This window comes from Pseudoliparis swirei, chromosome 3 (genome assembly GCF_029220125.1).
Source record: "Pseudoliparis swirei isolate HS2019 ecotype Mariana Trench chromosome 3, NWPU_hadal_v1, whole genome shotgun sequence".
In the NCBI taxonomy this organism is placed as follows: domain Eukaryota; kingdom Metazoa; phylum Chordata; class Actinopteri; order Perciformes; family Liparidae; genus Pseudoliparis; species Pseudoliparis swirei.
Window position 1 is genome coordinate 6,135,583 of NC_079390.1, and position 16,759 is coordinate 6,152,341.

Below are 16,759 nucleotides of genomic sequence, written 5' to 3' on the forward strand. Positions count from 1 at the left end.
CCGCCCCGACAGAGAACACAGGTATGAACACCAGTACTTCTGGGTTTATCTCCTGGAGAGGAATTCCCTGTTTTATCTGGCGGGGAGCAGACTGAATGTCAGCTATGTGAGCGGAGATATGTACGTATCGTATCCTGTCCCCTCTGCAGCTCACGGCCCACACAGGCCGACACGCACTTGATTGATTAGACAGGATTTATGTCAAAGAAGTCAACGTGTTTCCTTATATCAGAGGAGAAAATAAACACTGAGGAGAGAACACAACCCCAAACCCTCAAAGCGTAAACAATGAAACTCGTCTACACTTCTTGCTCAGCGCTACCGTGAATTGTTTCTGTCTCTCTGGCACACACACACACACCTTCAACCCCTGCAATGGCGTCACCTCTGACCTCCAACAGCCTCTAGGGCCTCATTACCCAGACTGCACCTCTCCTCCTTGGACTATTACTATAGTAATGTGACCCTTGCTGTGGTCATCGGAGACACCCCAAAACGTACACAACACACACACATACACGTACAGACAAAGCACACAAAAATAAACAATCCTGCAGCATGGCGAATGTGAGACTTGCTACTGTTTACTACAGTCGCCATGACGCCTGTGCATGTCAATCAAAGAGGAACACTGAGGGATAAGAGATATGGATCGAGGTCAGAGGTGGACTCATTCATCAACTCTTCAGACTCTCATATCTTTGTCTCTGGGAACTTGAGTCCCAGAGGGAAAAGCAAAATAAAAGCCAAAAATGCAATTCACCAAACAAAAAACAAAAAAACAAGAAATATTTTCATTAACAAAAACCTTTGCTTTTGTTCCGGTGAAAAGTACGATTAGCTTCCGAGTGTTATCACAAGACAATTTCCACCGAAACCCAAACTTCAAAAGCACAACGTGTTTGTTTTTTTGAATGAGCTCGCCCCCACATGTCTTTGTTTATGTACTTGAATCTGTATGTGTTGTGGCGAGGCCGTGTGTGTGTGTGTGTGTGTGTGTGTATGGGAATGTGTTGTACTAGAAACAGTATATCAATACTTCTGGGTGGTTGAGGTTTGTCATACTGGCTGGAAATCCCATGGGACACATTCCCAGAAGTCCGGTTTTATCCAAAAGTGGGAATATGCAAACAAGCCAACTGAATGGATACCGACTGCACACAAGACCCCCCCCCCCTCCCCCACCCACCCCCCCACAACTTCCCTCCCGCCCCACATACCTGCGGATCCACTGGCCATCCTGGCAGCAGCCTGACGTGAACAAAAGAGAAGAAAACACACAGTGAGAACAAAGACAAAGCAAAACAATTGAATCACGTCCAGGAGTGTTTGTGTATGAGAAGCTTGGGAGAATGTAGATTCAACGTCGGCCAAAGGCAAAGCCTCGGTTTCCTTGATACACACCCTGCTCGATCAGCAGCAGGAGCAGCTACGCTGGGAAAGTGGCCCACGTTTAAAATGTGCTTCAATCAGCAGAAACAGATGTCCTAAGTGTGTGTGTCATACAATCATATGAAGCCCTATACAAGCACTACAAGCTCATTTGTTTGAATGTCAACCGGAGTTTATTGTAATTGGAAAAGTGAAGAATATGTTGTTTAAACAGCAACTAAAATCACAATAAATTATGAAATTGAAGTGGAGGAAATTGGAAAGGATATTGTCTCTGCGTGTGTGTGTGTGTTTCAGTGATCTCTTGGGAATCTGTGAACTAATCTGAAAAGAAGAGACGGAGAAATAGAGGGCATGACAGAAAGGGAAAGGTAATCGAAATAGACGGGAACAAAAATAATAATATACTCCATCAGCAACAACACATGACGTAAAAATAGCTAGAATGTTAACACGTGATATTAAAGATTAGACTCTGACCACGAGGAGTACATCACACACACGTTGAGTCCAAGAATACACAGGAACTGAAAACAAATAAGGTTAAGGAACTTAAAGTTCCAGATTTATTCCCTTACTCGTGTGTGAAACATGGTTTTAAAAAACAGACTGTGTAACATGAATACTGCCACTGTCATTGGAAAACCCCACATCCTTCCAAAGCATGGGATTGGGAGGAAGAATTTTCCAAATGATGCACCTGCACTTCAGCAATTACACAGGAAATCCTGCATGATTCCCAATGGGCTTCCACCAGGCCTATCATTACCAACTGTAAAGCACTAAACACACAAGGCATCTTCTTACTTGTCAATTCACGTTTCAAAACGACCATGTGCTAAACGTGCAATGATTCACACCGTAACTGCTTACAAGTGAAAAGAAGAAATACTAAGAAAACTAGCACTCGTTGAAATGATGTGTTTGTGAAATGAGGATTTATAACCCTGTAGAAAGTGTGGATAGCTTTCTGCAGCAGCTGGTTTCAAGCAATCGACAGAGGATCAATAAGGCATTTTTTTTTACCTTGAGTTAATTTATTGTCAGCTATTACATTCTGATTTTTTTCTTTTTATGGGTTGCTTTAACTATGTTTTAATCGGTTTTATTTGTTTTTACTATATGTGTGGCACTCAGATTCTTTGAAGGAAGAGTGCGATAAAAATGAAATGCATTATTATTATTATTAATAAACAGCAACAATCAATATATTGAACCAAGACATGCCCGATGCTTGTTTTAAACATTTTAATTTAACAATGACAATGATATATTCAAACACAACAGAATTACTCAAATTCATCTACAGATATACAAAATATGCTCTAAATCTGGAGCCGAGAAGAACACTATGTGTGTGTGTGCGTGTGCACGTGTGTGTGTGTGTGTGTGCACGTGTGAGAGTGTGTGCATGTCAGTTTGGACAGCTGTGCTTTATCAGTCACAGTTGGAGGAAAATAAACACACTCCTTAGCATCAGTCTGATCCCACGGCCCCTCTGCTATCTCTACCTGTACACTTTCACATAGAACACACACACATGCACGGACAGACATGCATGTGTGTACACACACACACACACACACACAACTTCAGGGTTTAGTACACGCTGACAAAAGGCATGTGCCAATGCCATCTATGTGAGCAATGTTTTTTCTGATCCTTTTGCTCAAACCCCATAACTGTAATTTAGTATTTCTGCTGTTTTAAAGCTTTAGAGACATCGAGGTAACACTGAGATGTAAAGTGACAGTTTGACATATTTATTTATTGCATATAAGTGTTGAAAGCATCTGAGTGTGTATGCCAGCTAGCAGATCGAGATCCACGACAACGGAGCAAAATCCTATTTTCATTGTCAAGAACAAATGTTCAAGCTGGATATTTACGTGATTAACAATTAGGAAATATCAATTAAACTCATTTCCTCTTTGCTTTGCTCTTCACCTCCCTTCATCCGCCTGTACCTGTTGAGCGGCGGTGTATTTGTGCTTCGCTGTTGCCGCAGTGCTGACACAGAGAAAGATGACCTCGCATCCTGCTGGATGGAGCGGAGCTGTCTCATCCTTTTTACTTTCACCTAATGTGCACGACAGCAGGGGCTACCATGCAGACTGGACAGAAGCCCAGAGAGGGAGGGGGGGGGGAGGGGGGTGATGGATAAACAGAAGGGAGCTAATTGAGATTTTTATTTTTCAAAGGCGAAAGAAAGTGAGCTTTGGGGACAAAGTCACAAGTGTAAGGCAAAGAATATACAAAGCAGTGCAAAGATCTTATACAGTATACAGCCCCTAATTGTCCTGTTCTGGTTTCACTCAGAAGACTTTTCTCGGATGGTTAACTGGTCAACTTATTAGATAGATAGATAGATAGATATAGATAGATAGATAGATACTTTATTAATCCCCAAGGGGAAATTTTTCGTCACAGTAGCAGCACCAATAAACTAAACACACGAGAATAAAAAATAAAATATAAAATACAGGGATGAAAGATATAGATGTATACAAGTGAAAGATATAGATGTATACAAGAAGTATACAAAGTAAAATATAAAATAAAATATATATGTATATATACAACATATATGCATACACAATACAATACTAATGACTGCAGTGTAAAATTAAATTAAATATAAAAATATTAAATATAGACAGAGTGTGCAAAATGCAAAGTGTGTGTATGTGTGTAGTGTAAATGAAAATGAAATGTGTGTGTATGTGTATGTATTATATCACGTGTCTCTGAGGCTCCGGTCTGCAAGGTCAGCTGCAAAGTGGTAGATGTTGTTTATGGTGAGCACCATATGTGTGTGAGTGGTCACCATCAGTAGAAAAAAGGGCAGAATTCAGGTGGGTTTGAACGGTTAGATGTTTTTTCTATATTCTTCCAATAAGATTTCTATCTATACTGTGCAGTGAAGTACCAAACGCAAAAGGTTTGGCAGACTCACTCAAACTTTTCAACACAACTCACAAACACTCTCAGTCTGGCTCACCCGGGCCCGTCGAGCATGGAGATGTGTCGGGGACGAGAGGGACGAGCGGGTCAGCGGCCTGCTGCGGGTCAGAGGTCGGGAGTGTCGCCTGGTCAGTGGCTCCAGCTTGTCCGGAGCTCCGGTGGTTCCCTTCTCTTGACTCGCCGAACGACCCACAACCGAAGCCCCCTGTGAGGATAGAGAAGAAGAAGAAGTCAGATAGGTGCAAATAAAAAGTGCTTCTGTAGCCCGACCCGTGACCCCATCAAGCTAATTGAGGTTGAAAGTTCCTTTTTGAGTTTGGAAACAGAAGTTTAACAAAACCAACCACAAGTTCCTCTCGATCATATCACATGCTCTTCCCAGGGAGATGAAGTTGCCCGGTCGTCAAAATTCAGTAACATTTTCCATTTTTGCTATCTTCCAAGTTCCGTCTTTAAGTTTCATTAAAACCCATCCTGTAACTTTTGAGACAATAAGAGAACTCCTTAACGTTCCCTCATTAAATGGACATTTGAAAATCTCCTGGGAAACTCAGGCATTAGGAAGATCATGTCATGTTGTCAAAAAGCTCAACAACAGCTGCTGACTTGACTTTGTGGTGAGGTTGTTTTTGTCATCTATAAAACTAATGTTTGATTTCAAGTTATGAAGAAGGCAAGTCAGTCAAATAAGATCAATTTCTTTCCCATTTAGGTAGAAATGAGTCAAATGATCACCACGGTCAATCATACAAACGCTCGTCCTTTTGCTCATGTCATATTCTGTTAACCCCATTTGTTGTTTTCCCTCTCCAAAGATAATATGCATTTCTAATTGTTCCACAATGTGCAAGAAACTCTCCTTCTTCTTCATAATCTTCTGCATAATGCTGGCAGGAAGAAACTGCTACCCATTCTCCTCATTTATTGTTTATTTGTTAGCGTTGATTTCAGTTATGTCTCAAAATAGAGCCTTTTTTAAAAAGGTGTAGCACCTTTAATATCCATCTCTATGTCTTACCCGGGTCCCCGTCGTCATGTCGCCTGCCTCTGGAGTATTTAGTGGAGCTGGTGTTGGTGGGGAGTGGTTGAAGGTATACCACACTGCCAATGATGTGTGTGCCCTTCTCTCTTACTGAAAATCCCCCCTTATCCGGCCCATCCTCGTCCTTCTGTGTCTCCGCTCAGTCACAATACTGGAAAGGTCATCTCTGCTTGACCTCATGACACCAGCTCCTGTAACCACTTCAGTGCCGTGCTGCTTCCCGCTCTCCCCTCCCGGGTCCAACACTGAGCTGATAACGTGGACGCGTGTGAACATGTGCGTGAAGGAGGAGCGAGATACATTTCCGTAAAAGCAGCGTGCAAGAATCCAATCTTCCAAATGCATGAACAGAGAGACATATTTTCCCTTCATCACAAACGTACAAAGCTTTGTCTGTGTTAAAAAATTCCCTTTCTGACCCCGTGGAGCACTTTCCATCATAGAAATAGCATGATGCCGTTGCAAATGTTCGAACTATGTGCGGTCACAGTTAGAAAGCAACATCCAGGACATCGTACCCCCAAAACAAAGAGCAGTTCAAAAAGTCAGTCTAATTTAGGAGGAACAGAATCTCTACGCACTCGAGCCAGAGAGTAAATCTGTAAATAAATGTGGACATAACTTGTTCCTTCTGCACCCGTTGATGTGAAAGTGACACAGTTGGAGTTAAGGAAGAACTAAAATATGCTACTTCAAATTTGGAAATTGGGAACCCGATGCTATTCAAAAAAACGCCCCTCTTCTCTTCGCTTGAGTTACGTATCCAACGGCAAAAATGGCATCCCGAAATATGAAAACAGAGGATGTGATGAAGAGGAGGATTTTGAACAGCTTACATTTTACATTGTAGATTTCACAGGGTTTGGGCTGACTTGGATACTCAAGACTAGCAATTGAGAACATACATTTATGTTTACTAAGGTAATAAATCAAGTCATTTTCTCATTGACTTCTATACGATCAAAGTGTCGCCCCCTGATGGTTATAGATGGAATAACAGTTTAAGGCACTTACGCATTGGTGGATTAATTACAGTTCATGTAACTAGGAGGGATGGCGATTAGAGGAGATTATCTGATTACACTAGTCACAGAATACTGGTCGCAGTGACGTCAGTTATTTCTAGTCTTTTATGTATTAAGCCCTCAACTTGCAATCACAAAAACGTCGTTGATGCAGACAGATATTAAACGACTGAACTGTTATCTATGTATTCCAATAAATATTGATTTTATAATTACTCTGCCCTGCACCCAACTTTAAATGCATACTACTGATTTATTTAAAGAAAGTCAAGCATTACCGTTCTGGGCTTGACTCCTTTTAATCTTTATTACCCTGTAAATATTTCACATTTTCAGGCTAAATATATTCTTTCTCTTCTTCAAGGCAGACAACCGAACTGAACATCTTCATTGATTTTTCTTTTTATTGAGCGTAATATTGTGTTGTATTGCGTATTTTACCTTCATGGGTTGCTGCAAAAAAAAATCGACTCCCACTGAAAATAAAAGTTTCTTTAGTGGTACATAAAGATACTCGACAGATAATATGACACCCACAGCTAAAAGTGTCTGTTTTACTGCTGTTTTACTAGCTCGCCAGACAGTTTGATTAAGATTAGCTTGATTAAATGCACCTTTTTATAAGAATTCCTTAAGTTCTGTGCTGTTGGTTTAAGAGCTATTTGAGGTTACAAGATTTACACTTGGTGTGCATAATGAGGGGCAGCTGGAATGCAGAGGAGCTCAGCACAGGAGCTGGCTACAGTCTCCTTACAAAAAATATTTTAAATAAACCTTTAAAATAGCGGTAAACTGGTGTGTGCTCAGCTCTTACACGGGACCTGTAGTTCCTGGAGGGTTGATGCTGTTTCCAGATGGAGGCCAGACGAGCAACCCATTCCTCTCGGTGGGCCCAGCAGGGTTGTGGTGAACTGGAAGTTGACTCGGTGGTAAATTCTTCACACTTTGGTGGGTGTGGCCAAAATTGATATTACGTTAAGGATATACGAACTTTGTTAACTATATTGGTATATTAGTGCCAGTTAAACTACCAAAAATGGAGCTTTGGAATTTTGGCTACATTGCTGAGTGATTACTTATGAATATATACACTACCGTTCAAAAGTTTGGGGTCATCCAGACAATTTCGTGTCTTCCATGAAAACTCACTTTTATTTATCAAATGAATTGAAAATTGACGAGAAAATATAGTCAAGACATTGACAAGGTTAGAAATAATGATTACTATTTGAAGTATTAATTTTGTTCTACAAACTTCAAGCTCAAAGGAAGGCCAGTTGTAGAGCTTATATCACCAGCATAACTGTTTTCAGCTGTGCTAACATAATTGCACAAGGGTTTTCTAATCAGACATTAGTCTTCTTAGGCGATTAGCAAACACAATGTACCATTAGAACACTGGAGTGATAGTTGATGGAAATGGGCCTCTATACACCTATAGAGATATTTCATTAGAAACCAGACGTTTCCACCTAGAATAGTCATTTACCACATTAACAATGTAGAGAGTGTATTTTTGATTAATGTTATCTTTATTGAAAAAACAGTGCTTTTCTTTGAAAAATAAAGACATTTCTAAGTGACCCCAAACTTTTGAACGGTAGTGTATACCTGTGTACATGCAAGACTCAATTTAGTTAGATTCCCTTGTCTTGAACAGAACGTCTATCCAGACGCCTCACATCACCGTCATGATTGTCCTCTTCATTCATTCATTTATTCTGTTGTTCATTTGTTTCTATCATGATTCATATCCAAAGCGCCGTATACCTGAATAGGACTTTGACTTGACATTCCTTTACTCAGCGTGGTGCTCCGCTGCTCCTCGTCAGCATTGGAAACGTCTGAATGGGAGGAGTCAGCGCTTTGGACTTCCTGGATTCCCTCATTGAGGTGGTCCAGCCTTCCCCTCAGCAGGGTCATGGAGTCCCCCGCAGCAGCCTGAACACACGGGTTAAAAGACACAAACACACACGTGAAGATGGTTCCAGGACAAACTCTGGGGTTAAACCTTGCACTGATGTCTGCTGGTCTTAAAGAAACTCCACACGCACACACACTTCTCTTGCTCCTCATCCCACTCCACCCTTCATTGCCTCCAGCCTCCTGACATGAACAGTGGGCTTTCTCAGCCCGGCTATAGGGCTACACGGTGTACCCTGCACTGTGGAGGAGGTGACCCCTTCTTAATGACATTCATTTAGAGCGAGGACAAGAGAGGCTTTTGATGGAAGAGAACCCCTGAAGCCCAATTTTTTTTTCTCAAAAATGTGTTTATTTTCTTTTTTCTTTTTTTTCCTTCAAGGAAGAACAAGTTACAAATACATTAAACATAAGAAACATGCTACCAGACAATAATAAAATAAAATAAAAATAATGTTTCAAAATAAAATATATTATATAAAATGACACTCAATACTGGATGGCACACTAATTCGTACATTTGCACGGGGTATTTAGACAGTGGGTTGCGCAGAGATTGTACAGGGGTAATGACTGTAAGGTCACTTTAGAGGCCTAAGAAATTGAGGGCCCTTTACAAAGTCCAAGAAGGAACTCCACATCTCTTCAAACTGTGCATATTTTCCATTCAGTGAGTATGTTATTTTTCTGAAGCCAAAGTTAAATAAATAAACTGCCTTTACATAACATTTAAAAAGCAGTGTGCACATCACACCTTATTTAAATGTGTTGTAATATCTGTCCATTCCATACAGCTCAGTTATTATGCACATACCTAAACCCTCGCTTTCCCTCTCTTTCCCTCTCCATTCATTGGCCATGGGCTCTGACTGAGACACTTGTTCACTGGCCTTCCAGGAAATGAACAAACTGCTTTGTTTCTGGGCTCCGCTGCCAATCCCAGAGTCCCAGCGGCTGATAGCAGTACATAGGGCCCCTTTGAGGAGCGTGAAGTCCAAAAACAGCCCCCTCACTCACACACATACATGCGTCGACACAAGCGTGCCCTCACCCACCCAACACACCCACCCACCCACTCACGCGCACAAACACACCCTTCTGTCCACTCCCATTCCCAAAACCCATCATGTTGACCAGCTTAAAAAATATCTGCATCAACAGCTTTGGCAGTAAAAAGCCATTTCCTGTGTGTTACAGCCCCCACATCTCCAGATTCCTACACACTGAAGGCTGTCTCTGTGCAGCAGGGTGCTATTTTTACCCTCACTATGGGGGACAGAACCAGGGCGAGGGGAGAGGAGGCTTTTCCGTGGCATGAGTTACCGCAAACGTGAACATTATACGGCGAGTGGCGAGCGAAAGTACGAATGTGAACGCGAGTGCACACCGTGGCATGCGCGCACACTCCCATTTGCACATTTACTTTTCGCAGCAGAGTGCTCTCAAAGTTCGTGAAATGTTAATAGTCTTTCAAGCACAGAGTGGAGCTTTTTAATGCTTCACTTTATCTCTGATAGGCCTACAAGACCATTTTATTATCAGTCTGAAAGTTTGAAATGCTCAATAAAAGTATGAATAAATAAAGAAGTGCACTCTCGGATGAAATCAAAGGTATGTGCGTTTGAATCAGTGAGAATATCATACACAAATTCTAGTAGAGGAGAAGTCGGCACTTACAAAGACTTAATATACCACTGGATATTACAGACTGGGCGCACTTTAAGAATGAATCTTTAAAATAACCAAGTCACACCTTCTATGAAAAACAGATCATAGTTTGTTTGCTCAAGTCAGAGAACATTCAATTTTCTGTTCCATTTTTAACTTGGTAAAAAAAAAAGCTATATGAGTTACAGTGGCGGGCCGTGCATTTTCTACCTAGGCCTTCATTGCCGTCTTACTACAGCTGAACAACCTAATGTAAGATTAGTTCACCATGTATTTATGTATGTACATGTATATAACAGAGAACCTATCTAGATTTATAAAAACAAATAGAATTTAGGACATGATGGGAATACTGTCTTGATAGCGGACCGGAGTATGAAGCTTGTAGGATTAATGCCACTCTGAATGCAGCTTAAATACTTGATGTTCACCCCAAATTGTTGCCCACATTGTGGAGTGTGACCAAACTGGCTGCACCACGATATTCCAGGAATGTGGAACCACAATGGGGCCTCTTTGACTTAACAGGTATTCAAATGAGCGCTGTCAATAAGTGACTTTAAAAAGCTACTTGGTCAAACTCAAAAGAGCGACGCGACAAAAGGAGCACGGAGAGAATAAATCCTTTCATTTCAAGTCCAAGAGGGAAGGAGCGTGTGCAGTGTGCCAGAGGACTGCCATATGGGAAGGTGCCAGTGTCTTGAGGGCTGCTCTGACAGGTGTGAGAACGCTGTCAGGGGCTCACGCACACTACACTGTGGATGCCCAGCTGGTCTGGTGCATGCTGGGAGGTGGGGATGCCAGGCCAGAAGAAAAATGAGAAGAATTTATGATTACATTTATACCTGCCAAAATATTTCCTTTCTTTTCAGTTTTCCCGCTTTTCTTTCAACACGTTTTTCTCTTTCCCCTTCAAAAATAAAAATACAAATGTTTAACTATTTGGATATAAGATATTTTGGAAGCATAATGGGCAATGTTATGATTGCCCATATGCTTTTTGCCATTTCCAACATAACTGCCACTTAAAGGGTACCTGTAGCCCAAAACAACAACGTGCTACATCCATTAGGCGCATCAAATAAATCATATTTTCCCCACCGCTATTGTCAACAAGTCACGCATAGCCCGAGGCTTTAAATTTCTTTGTCAACATTCCGAGTCCGTGAACGCTTCAGTGCGCAGACATATTGCCAGTTATTTACTCATATCAAAGGTCACTATGACGTAGAGTCGTTGAAAGGAATTCAGCCAATCCGGAGCCACTTCTACACGCGTTGCTTCTTGGGATAGATCGGTGGCCTCAAACCAGTTCACGTCTGGAGTTCACGCCAAGATGGCGCAGTGCAAGGCGTTCGGTTGTCTAAATAATAAACGGACTCACAAGACTAAAAAGTTCTTTTGCGTGCCCAAACCTAGTACAGAGGAAAAGAAGGTGCTCGCGAAGAAGTGGCTGCACAATTTAGGAACCGGGCATACTTTAAAAACATTTACATTCAGCAGAAACTCCGTGGTATGTGAAGATAACTTCGATCCAGATTGCTATGAGAGAAATATGCAGGCAAATGTTAGGCCTCTCGCTTATGGGAGAATAAAGGTGAATATATTCAGAATATTAGTAATAATCACACCAACTCTGGTGATCGCAAATTAGCCTACATGAAACAACTGGCAAACTTACCGATTTGACAGTTCTCCCTCGGGTGCAGGCCCCCGAACATGTCGGCCGAACATTGCATCAATGAAAGACATCTCCAGCGCTGGCTTATGCGCGATGTAGCTATCAAGCTCACGCTTTTGTGTGAAGCAGATTAGGTCTAATGTCACGATATCATCGGACATAAGTTCGTGTTCTTTACAACAAATGCACTCTATGTCTGTTTTTTGTGGCACACATTTCCCACAACTGCACCAAACGTCCGCCGACTTGCGTGCACGGTCCGCACGGTGAAGCATCTGTACCGTCGGTCCTTCGGCATCAACTTCATCAGAATCATCGCTATCGCTGTCACAATTAACTAAATGGGGATAGTCTGCTTTTAATGGTTCATACAAGTATCCAGTTGCTGAATCTGACAATCTTTCATCGTCCATATTTCGCCCGTTTTCTTTATTATTATCAAGTTCTCAGCATTTGTTTGCGAGCGCTCGACGTTGTTTACATTGGTTTCTGAACACATCCGCTGTGGTTGGCTGTCGATCTATCAACGATGTGACGTCACACCACCGGCGCCATATTCAAGCACCAGTGCAATGAAGCTTGTCGGAGTTGAGGGACTTTGAACAGCCTAAACTACGTATTGTTATTGAATACTGGACCGTCAGTGCATGAATAACCTTTAGAAACACATTATCTTTTGATCTGGCTACATATTCGCGATCTCAACAGGTACCCTTTAAGATAGACGCAACAGCCAAAATCAAACCACTGACTTTACTACAACATAATATTAAACACAAGCATATTTGCACCTATGACCACAAACCTATCAGGATGATGCAATAATTTATATTCTTCCAAGCTAATATTTACATTTTAATGATATTAAATAGATTTGCAATTACACTATTTTAAATGAATGAAAAAAATAGTAGCATGGTAGTTAAGTGGAAATAAGATCAGGCTGAACAGTTTGACACAATGTGCTGCCCTCTAGTGGCAGAAAGTAGGTTTCACAGTTACAGAAAAGGCCTTTTTTTTAAACTGATGACTCATAATGAAATTAATCATGGATCAATTACATTTAGCTGCTTCTCTTTCAGACTCATGGCTTCCTGAGGAACTTAAATAGATTAGAGTTGTCAGTAATGCCATTAGTGATTTTCCTCCTGTGAGAAGTCAACTTGTCTGCTGTGAAAAGGCCCATCGGTGCAATGCAGCTACTGAACTGCTTTTACTGGTCACTCTACACCGTGAATATGACTTCTTTGTCTTTTTTTCTCATTCTGCTCCCGTCTTGTTTTTCTTACCTGTTGTCCATTGTTCTGCTGGGCTTCCTCTTCCTCCTGGCTACCTGTGACCTCAGGTCTTCCCTTGTTGGTGTTTTTTTGCCAGCTGCCATTAGAATATGCATCCTGCCTCTTCCTCGAGCACTTCCTGTTCCTGCTCAAGTTTCTACGGCGACGACTGACCAGGAACTCCTTGTATTGTGACGCCCGAGGAAGGTCATCGTCCTCGTTGTCCGCGCCCTCTCCCTCCTCGGTGGGGGACGGCGAGGACCCTCCGACGTCAGACATCACCTGGTTGTCAGTGCCGCGGAACACAATGGCACTTGGCTTGTGCTTTACTACTCTCAGCAGATCCGAGGAACAGTCCTGTGATGCGTTCACGGACGCCGGGAGACGGTTGCGACTGCATTTATCCGCGTCGCGACCTGTCCCAGGAGCCGTCTCTGAACTCTGTCCATTCCGCTTTAAGGTGGTTGTGTCACAGGGGGAGCTGATGTCCACCTTCAGCTCCTTCCATCTTTGAACACGAGGAACGGGCTCAGACATGTTGGAGCTGTGAGGCGAGGGGGGAACTCGGACTCGCAGGTCAGCCAAAGGGACACCCACGGCCTGGAGGTAGATATGCCTGCGAGGCTGTTGCTGAGCAGGCAATGCAGCGACTGGACCGTCGTGCATCACGAGGGGAACCAGTCCTCACCTGTCGGGCCCTTTATGGCGAGAACAGTAGAGGCTCATTCAAACTGAGTCGACTGCGACACCGCGTACAGCTGCTATAAGCATGCCTGGGTGGATGATATTTACACTTTGACCCAGAAGATTCCTTCGATAGCTGAGGAGAGAAGGAAAGAGACACAGGACATCACTTTGGGGGGAAATGATTCATGTTCAAGTGTGTGAACATGATGTGAACATGTGCGTGTACAATGCAGAGGCATTTGATATGGTACTAAATACAGTGGCGGGCCGTCAGGGCCAGCAAGGCCTTCTCTGCTGGCCTAAACATCATCAGAATATATATTTTTTTCTAAATATATTTTCCCACAAATATGTATTCAATTATTTCCCAGAGTAAGAGTTATTCTCTTAATTTCATAGCGTTCCTCTTGGTTGCGCTGCTGCCAGCGCCAGGTTGAGATTTGGAGGGCTGGTCTTTATGTTAGATCTTTTATCCAATCATATTCAGCCATCGTGTGTTGCCAGGGGGCTAAAATCTGCCCTCAGGCCTGCAGAATCAACATTGCGGGCGCTGGTAGCTTCAAGTGAATGGGAATGACAATGTTGTGTCAACCAATCAGCTTTAGAGTTGGCTCCTCTAGGCCTTCTAGAAGGCCCTGGAACCGGCACAGGAGCCAGCTAGCAGGCGGAGTGCTGCACGTCTTTTGATTGGATTACCAATATTGAGAGGCGGGGCCTATGGGCAGGTAGATGCAAAACCTCAGAACTAGGAAACTGAATTTGATAAAGGAATTAATTCGCGGACTACAAAGCTGTTTTTTCAACCCGCAATGGCGGAAGGAGGAGAAGATGTCGATTTGGTCGAGCATATACTTGGAATCTGCTTTGGGTGCGACAATGCCCTGTTTAGTGAACAAACGAGTGCAAGTTACTTTTTTCTTCTTCTTTTTCTCCGTCCCGATGCATTCTGCAGCGCGCGAGACGGAGAGCCGAGAGAAATGACATGCTGTTGTGTAGATACGATCAACATCAGACGGCTGTTTAGTTTAATAAATGAACAAAGACGTGCTATAGAGAAAATGACGGGGGCGGGCCAATTTTTTTTTATGTCATGCGATCTACCAATACTACGCCGCGATCGACGTATTGAGCAGCCCTGGTCTAGAGCCATGGCATCATAATGATAGTAAGAGGTGGATTAATTCGGGTGGGACTGTGTAGGACCTCACTGAAGGCCCAGGCCCTAGGCCCACGGCCCGCCACTGACTAAATATGAGTTAAATAGTTTGTGGTAAAAGAATCACACATGTGACTGGCCGATGCCAAAGTCACCAAAAAGAGCTCACCCTGAGGCTCTTTAGATTTGTTTGACAAATGCGCTGTGCTCGCACACATTGTTTTTTTCCTTGCCTGCATTTTCATTCTTTTAAACTCAGTGGAGGGTCTTAAAATTATAGGTTTAAACTATATCACTGTAAAGCACAGACAGCATGAATAAGAGAAACAAATAAATAAAAAAGTGTCTTGAATCGATTAAAGCCATGTGTTAACTGGTATGTGAAAAAGAATACTCTACATTAATTAACATCTTCATTTCAATATAAATCTTCATCTCAATATTAACCATAATGGAGCATCTACGACTGTAATCTTTTTCTTTAAAAAAAAAAAACAGTTGTGGAAACTATCGGCTGCTTTATAAAGAAACACCAAATTAATATTTTAACATACCAGATATTTGTGGACCTAAATTGTGTCATCGAAGAGCACATCCAGCGACGCGGTGTGAAGGCAACGCGAGTATCCAGCGGAGGCGACGCAACGCCGACGTGCTGCATTAAGCCGATGATACAGAAAGAGTGAGTTCACCTCTGAAGAGAAAAAAAGAAAGAAAGGGTTGAGGAATGCTCTCCCCTCCTACATTACCTCAGCGAGAAAACTGAGTTCCACAGGCAGGTGTTTGTGCTACCTGTGCAAGTGCGTGTGTGTGTGTGTGTGTGTGTGTGTGTAGGTGTGTGTGAGAGAGAAAAAAGATAATTCATGCACTCAAAGCGACTGCAATATAAAGTTCTGTTGTGCAACTGATCAAACATTAAACAGCTGCACATAAAATCTAAAATTAAGACTGATTAAAAGGCTCGGGGTCTGAGTCGCACCTTTCACTCTCCCCATTCCTCCTTTTCACTCAATGATATATAGTACCACTCCAGGCAAAGGATTTATTTTTACCTTGGGAGCACATTCCTCACAACACAGGAGGTTATGCTTTTTAACATGTTCTTATCTTCTCTAATCTGATTCAGATCGTACATTGTGTAACTCAACGCTGTGAGCCAATAGGACTTTAGCTCCTTGGAAAACCGACAATGCACTGGGAAATTCCTCAAGTCTGCAAGCAAAAATAACATTTTATTTGACTGTATAGGTCAAGAGTACTAACCTGTTATTTGACCTTGAGGATGCGGCAGCTTGACCTTGGTCTTGGGAGGAAGAGATCTGGTCAAGGTAGAGGGTGTACTAAGATTTAGAAGTTATGTTATTCTCAAAAACTCTCTGTAATGTCTCTCCGCCCACAATTATGTTACAATATGTTATTCACAGAGTGCTATTGAGGTAAAAATATACCGGCTGCAATTCATTAAAATAGAAAACTAGCTCAGAGATGTAAACTTTGCTTTAGTCTAATTTGAACATGAGGTCTTTCCACAAAAAATTGTCATCATGAGTGTGCATTATTTATCCTGCATAAGTGTGTCTGAGTTATTGAAAATTGACAATTTTCACAACAAAAATGTGATTTATCGCCGTAAAAAGCTTGTTTTTATGTTTAATTTATTGAATGAAAAAGCCCCAAATGTGCCATTGGGAATGCCACTGTTCGTTTTATTTGGGTGACCTGAACCCTTGAAATACATGTAATACCTCATCAGCATAAGTTGAACTATCTAGCAAACTTATTATCATGACTCAAATTGATACTTGTGAATGAACATCAAAAGTTATCTTGCATGAAGGAACTTGATAAACTTCCACCGCCCTGTCCCAGATGTTTTACTGTCCCATTTTTCTGAGATGATGGAGGCTAATTAATTGAACTCAAACATCTATTTCAGTACGAGCT

General features: G+C 42.1%; 1 protein-coding gene across 2 annotated transcripts in view; it reads right to left on the reverse strand.

The window, feature by feature from the left end:
* Nucleotides 1-8,271, reverse strand: part of stard13a (StAR-related lipid transfer (START) domain containing 13a) — a 69,052-nt gene extending 60,781 nt beyond the window's left edge. Inside the window, exons 1-3 of one of the 2 annotated variants that reach the window (XM_056444715.1) lie at nucleotides 8,194-8,271; nucleotides 4,394-4,561; nucleotides 1,221-1,251 (exon numbers count right to left, since the gene is read on the reverse strand). In XM_056444715.1, the coding sequence (XP_056300690.1) occupies nucleotides 1,221-1,251; nucleotides 4,394-4,561; nucleotides 8,194-8,217 (223 nt within the window). In that variant the 5' untranslated portion in view covers nucleotides 8,218-8,271. Of the gene's footprint in view, nucleotides 1-1,220; nucleotides 1,252-4,393; nucleotides 4,562-5,374; nucleotides 5,453-8,193 lie in introns of those variants that run through there. The other variant, XM_056444723.1, reaches the window with a different exon arrangement.
* Between the last annotated feature and the right edge of the window lie 8,488 nt (nucleotides 8,272-16,759).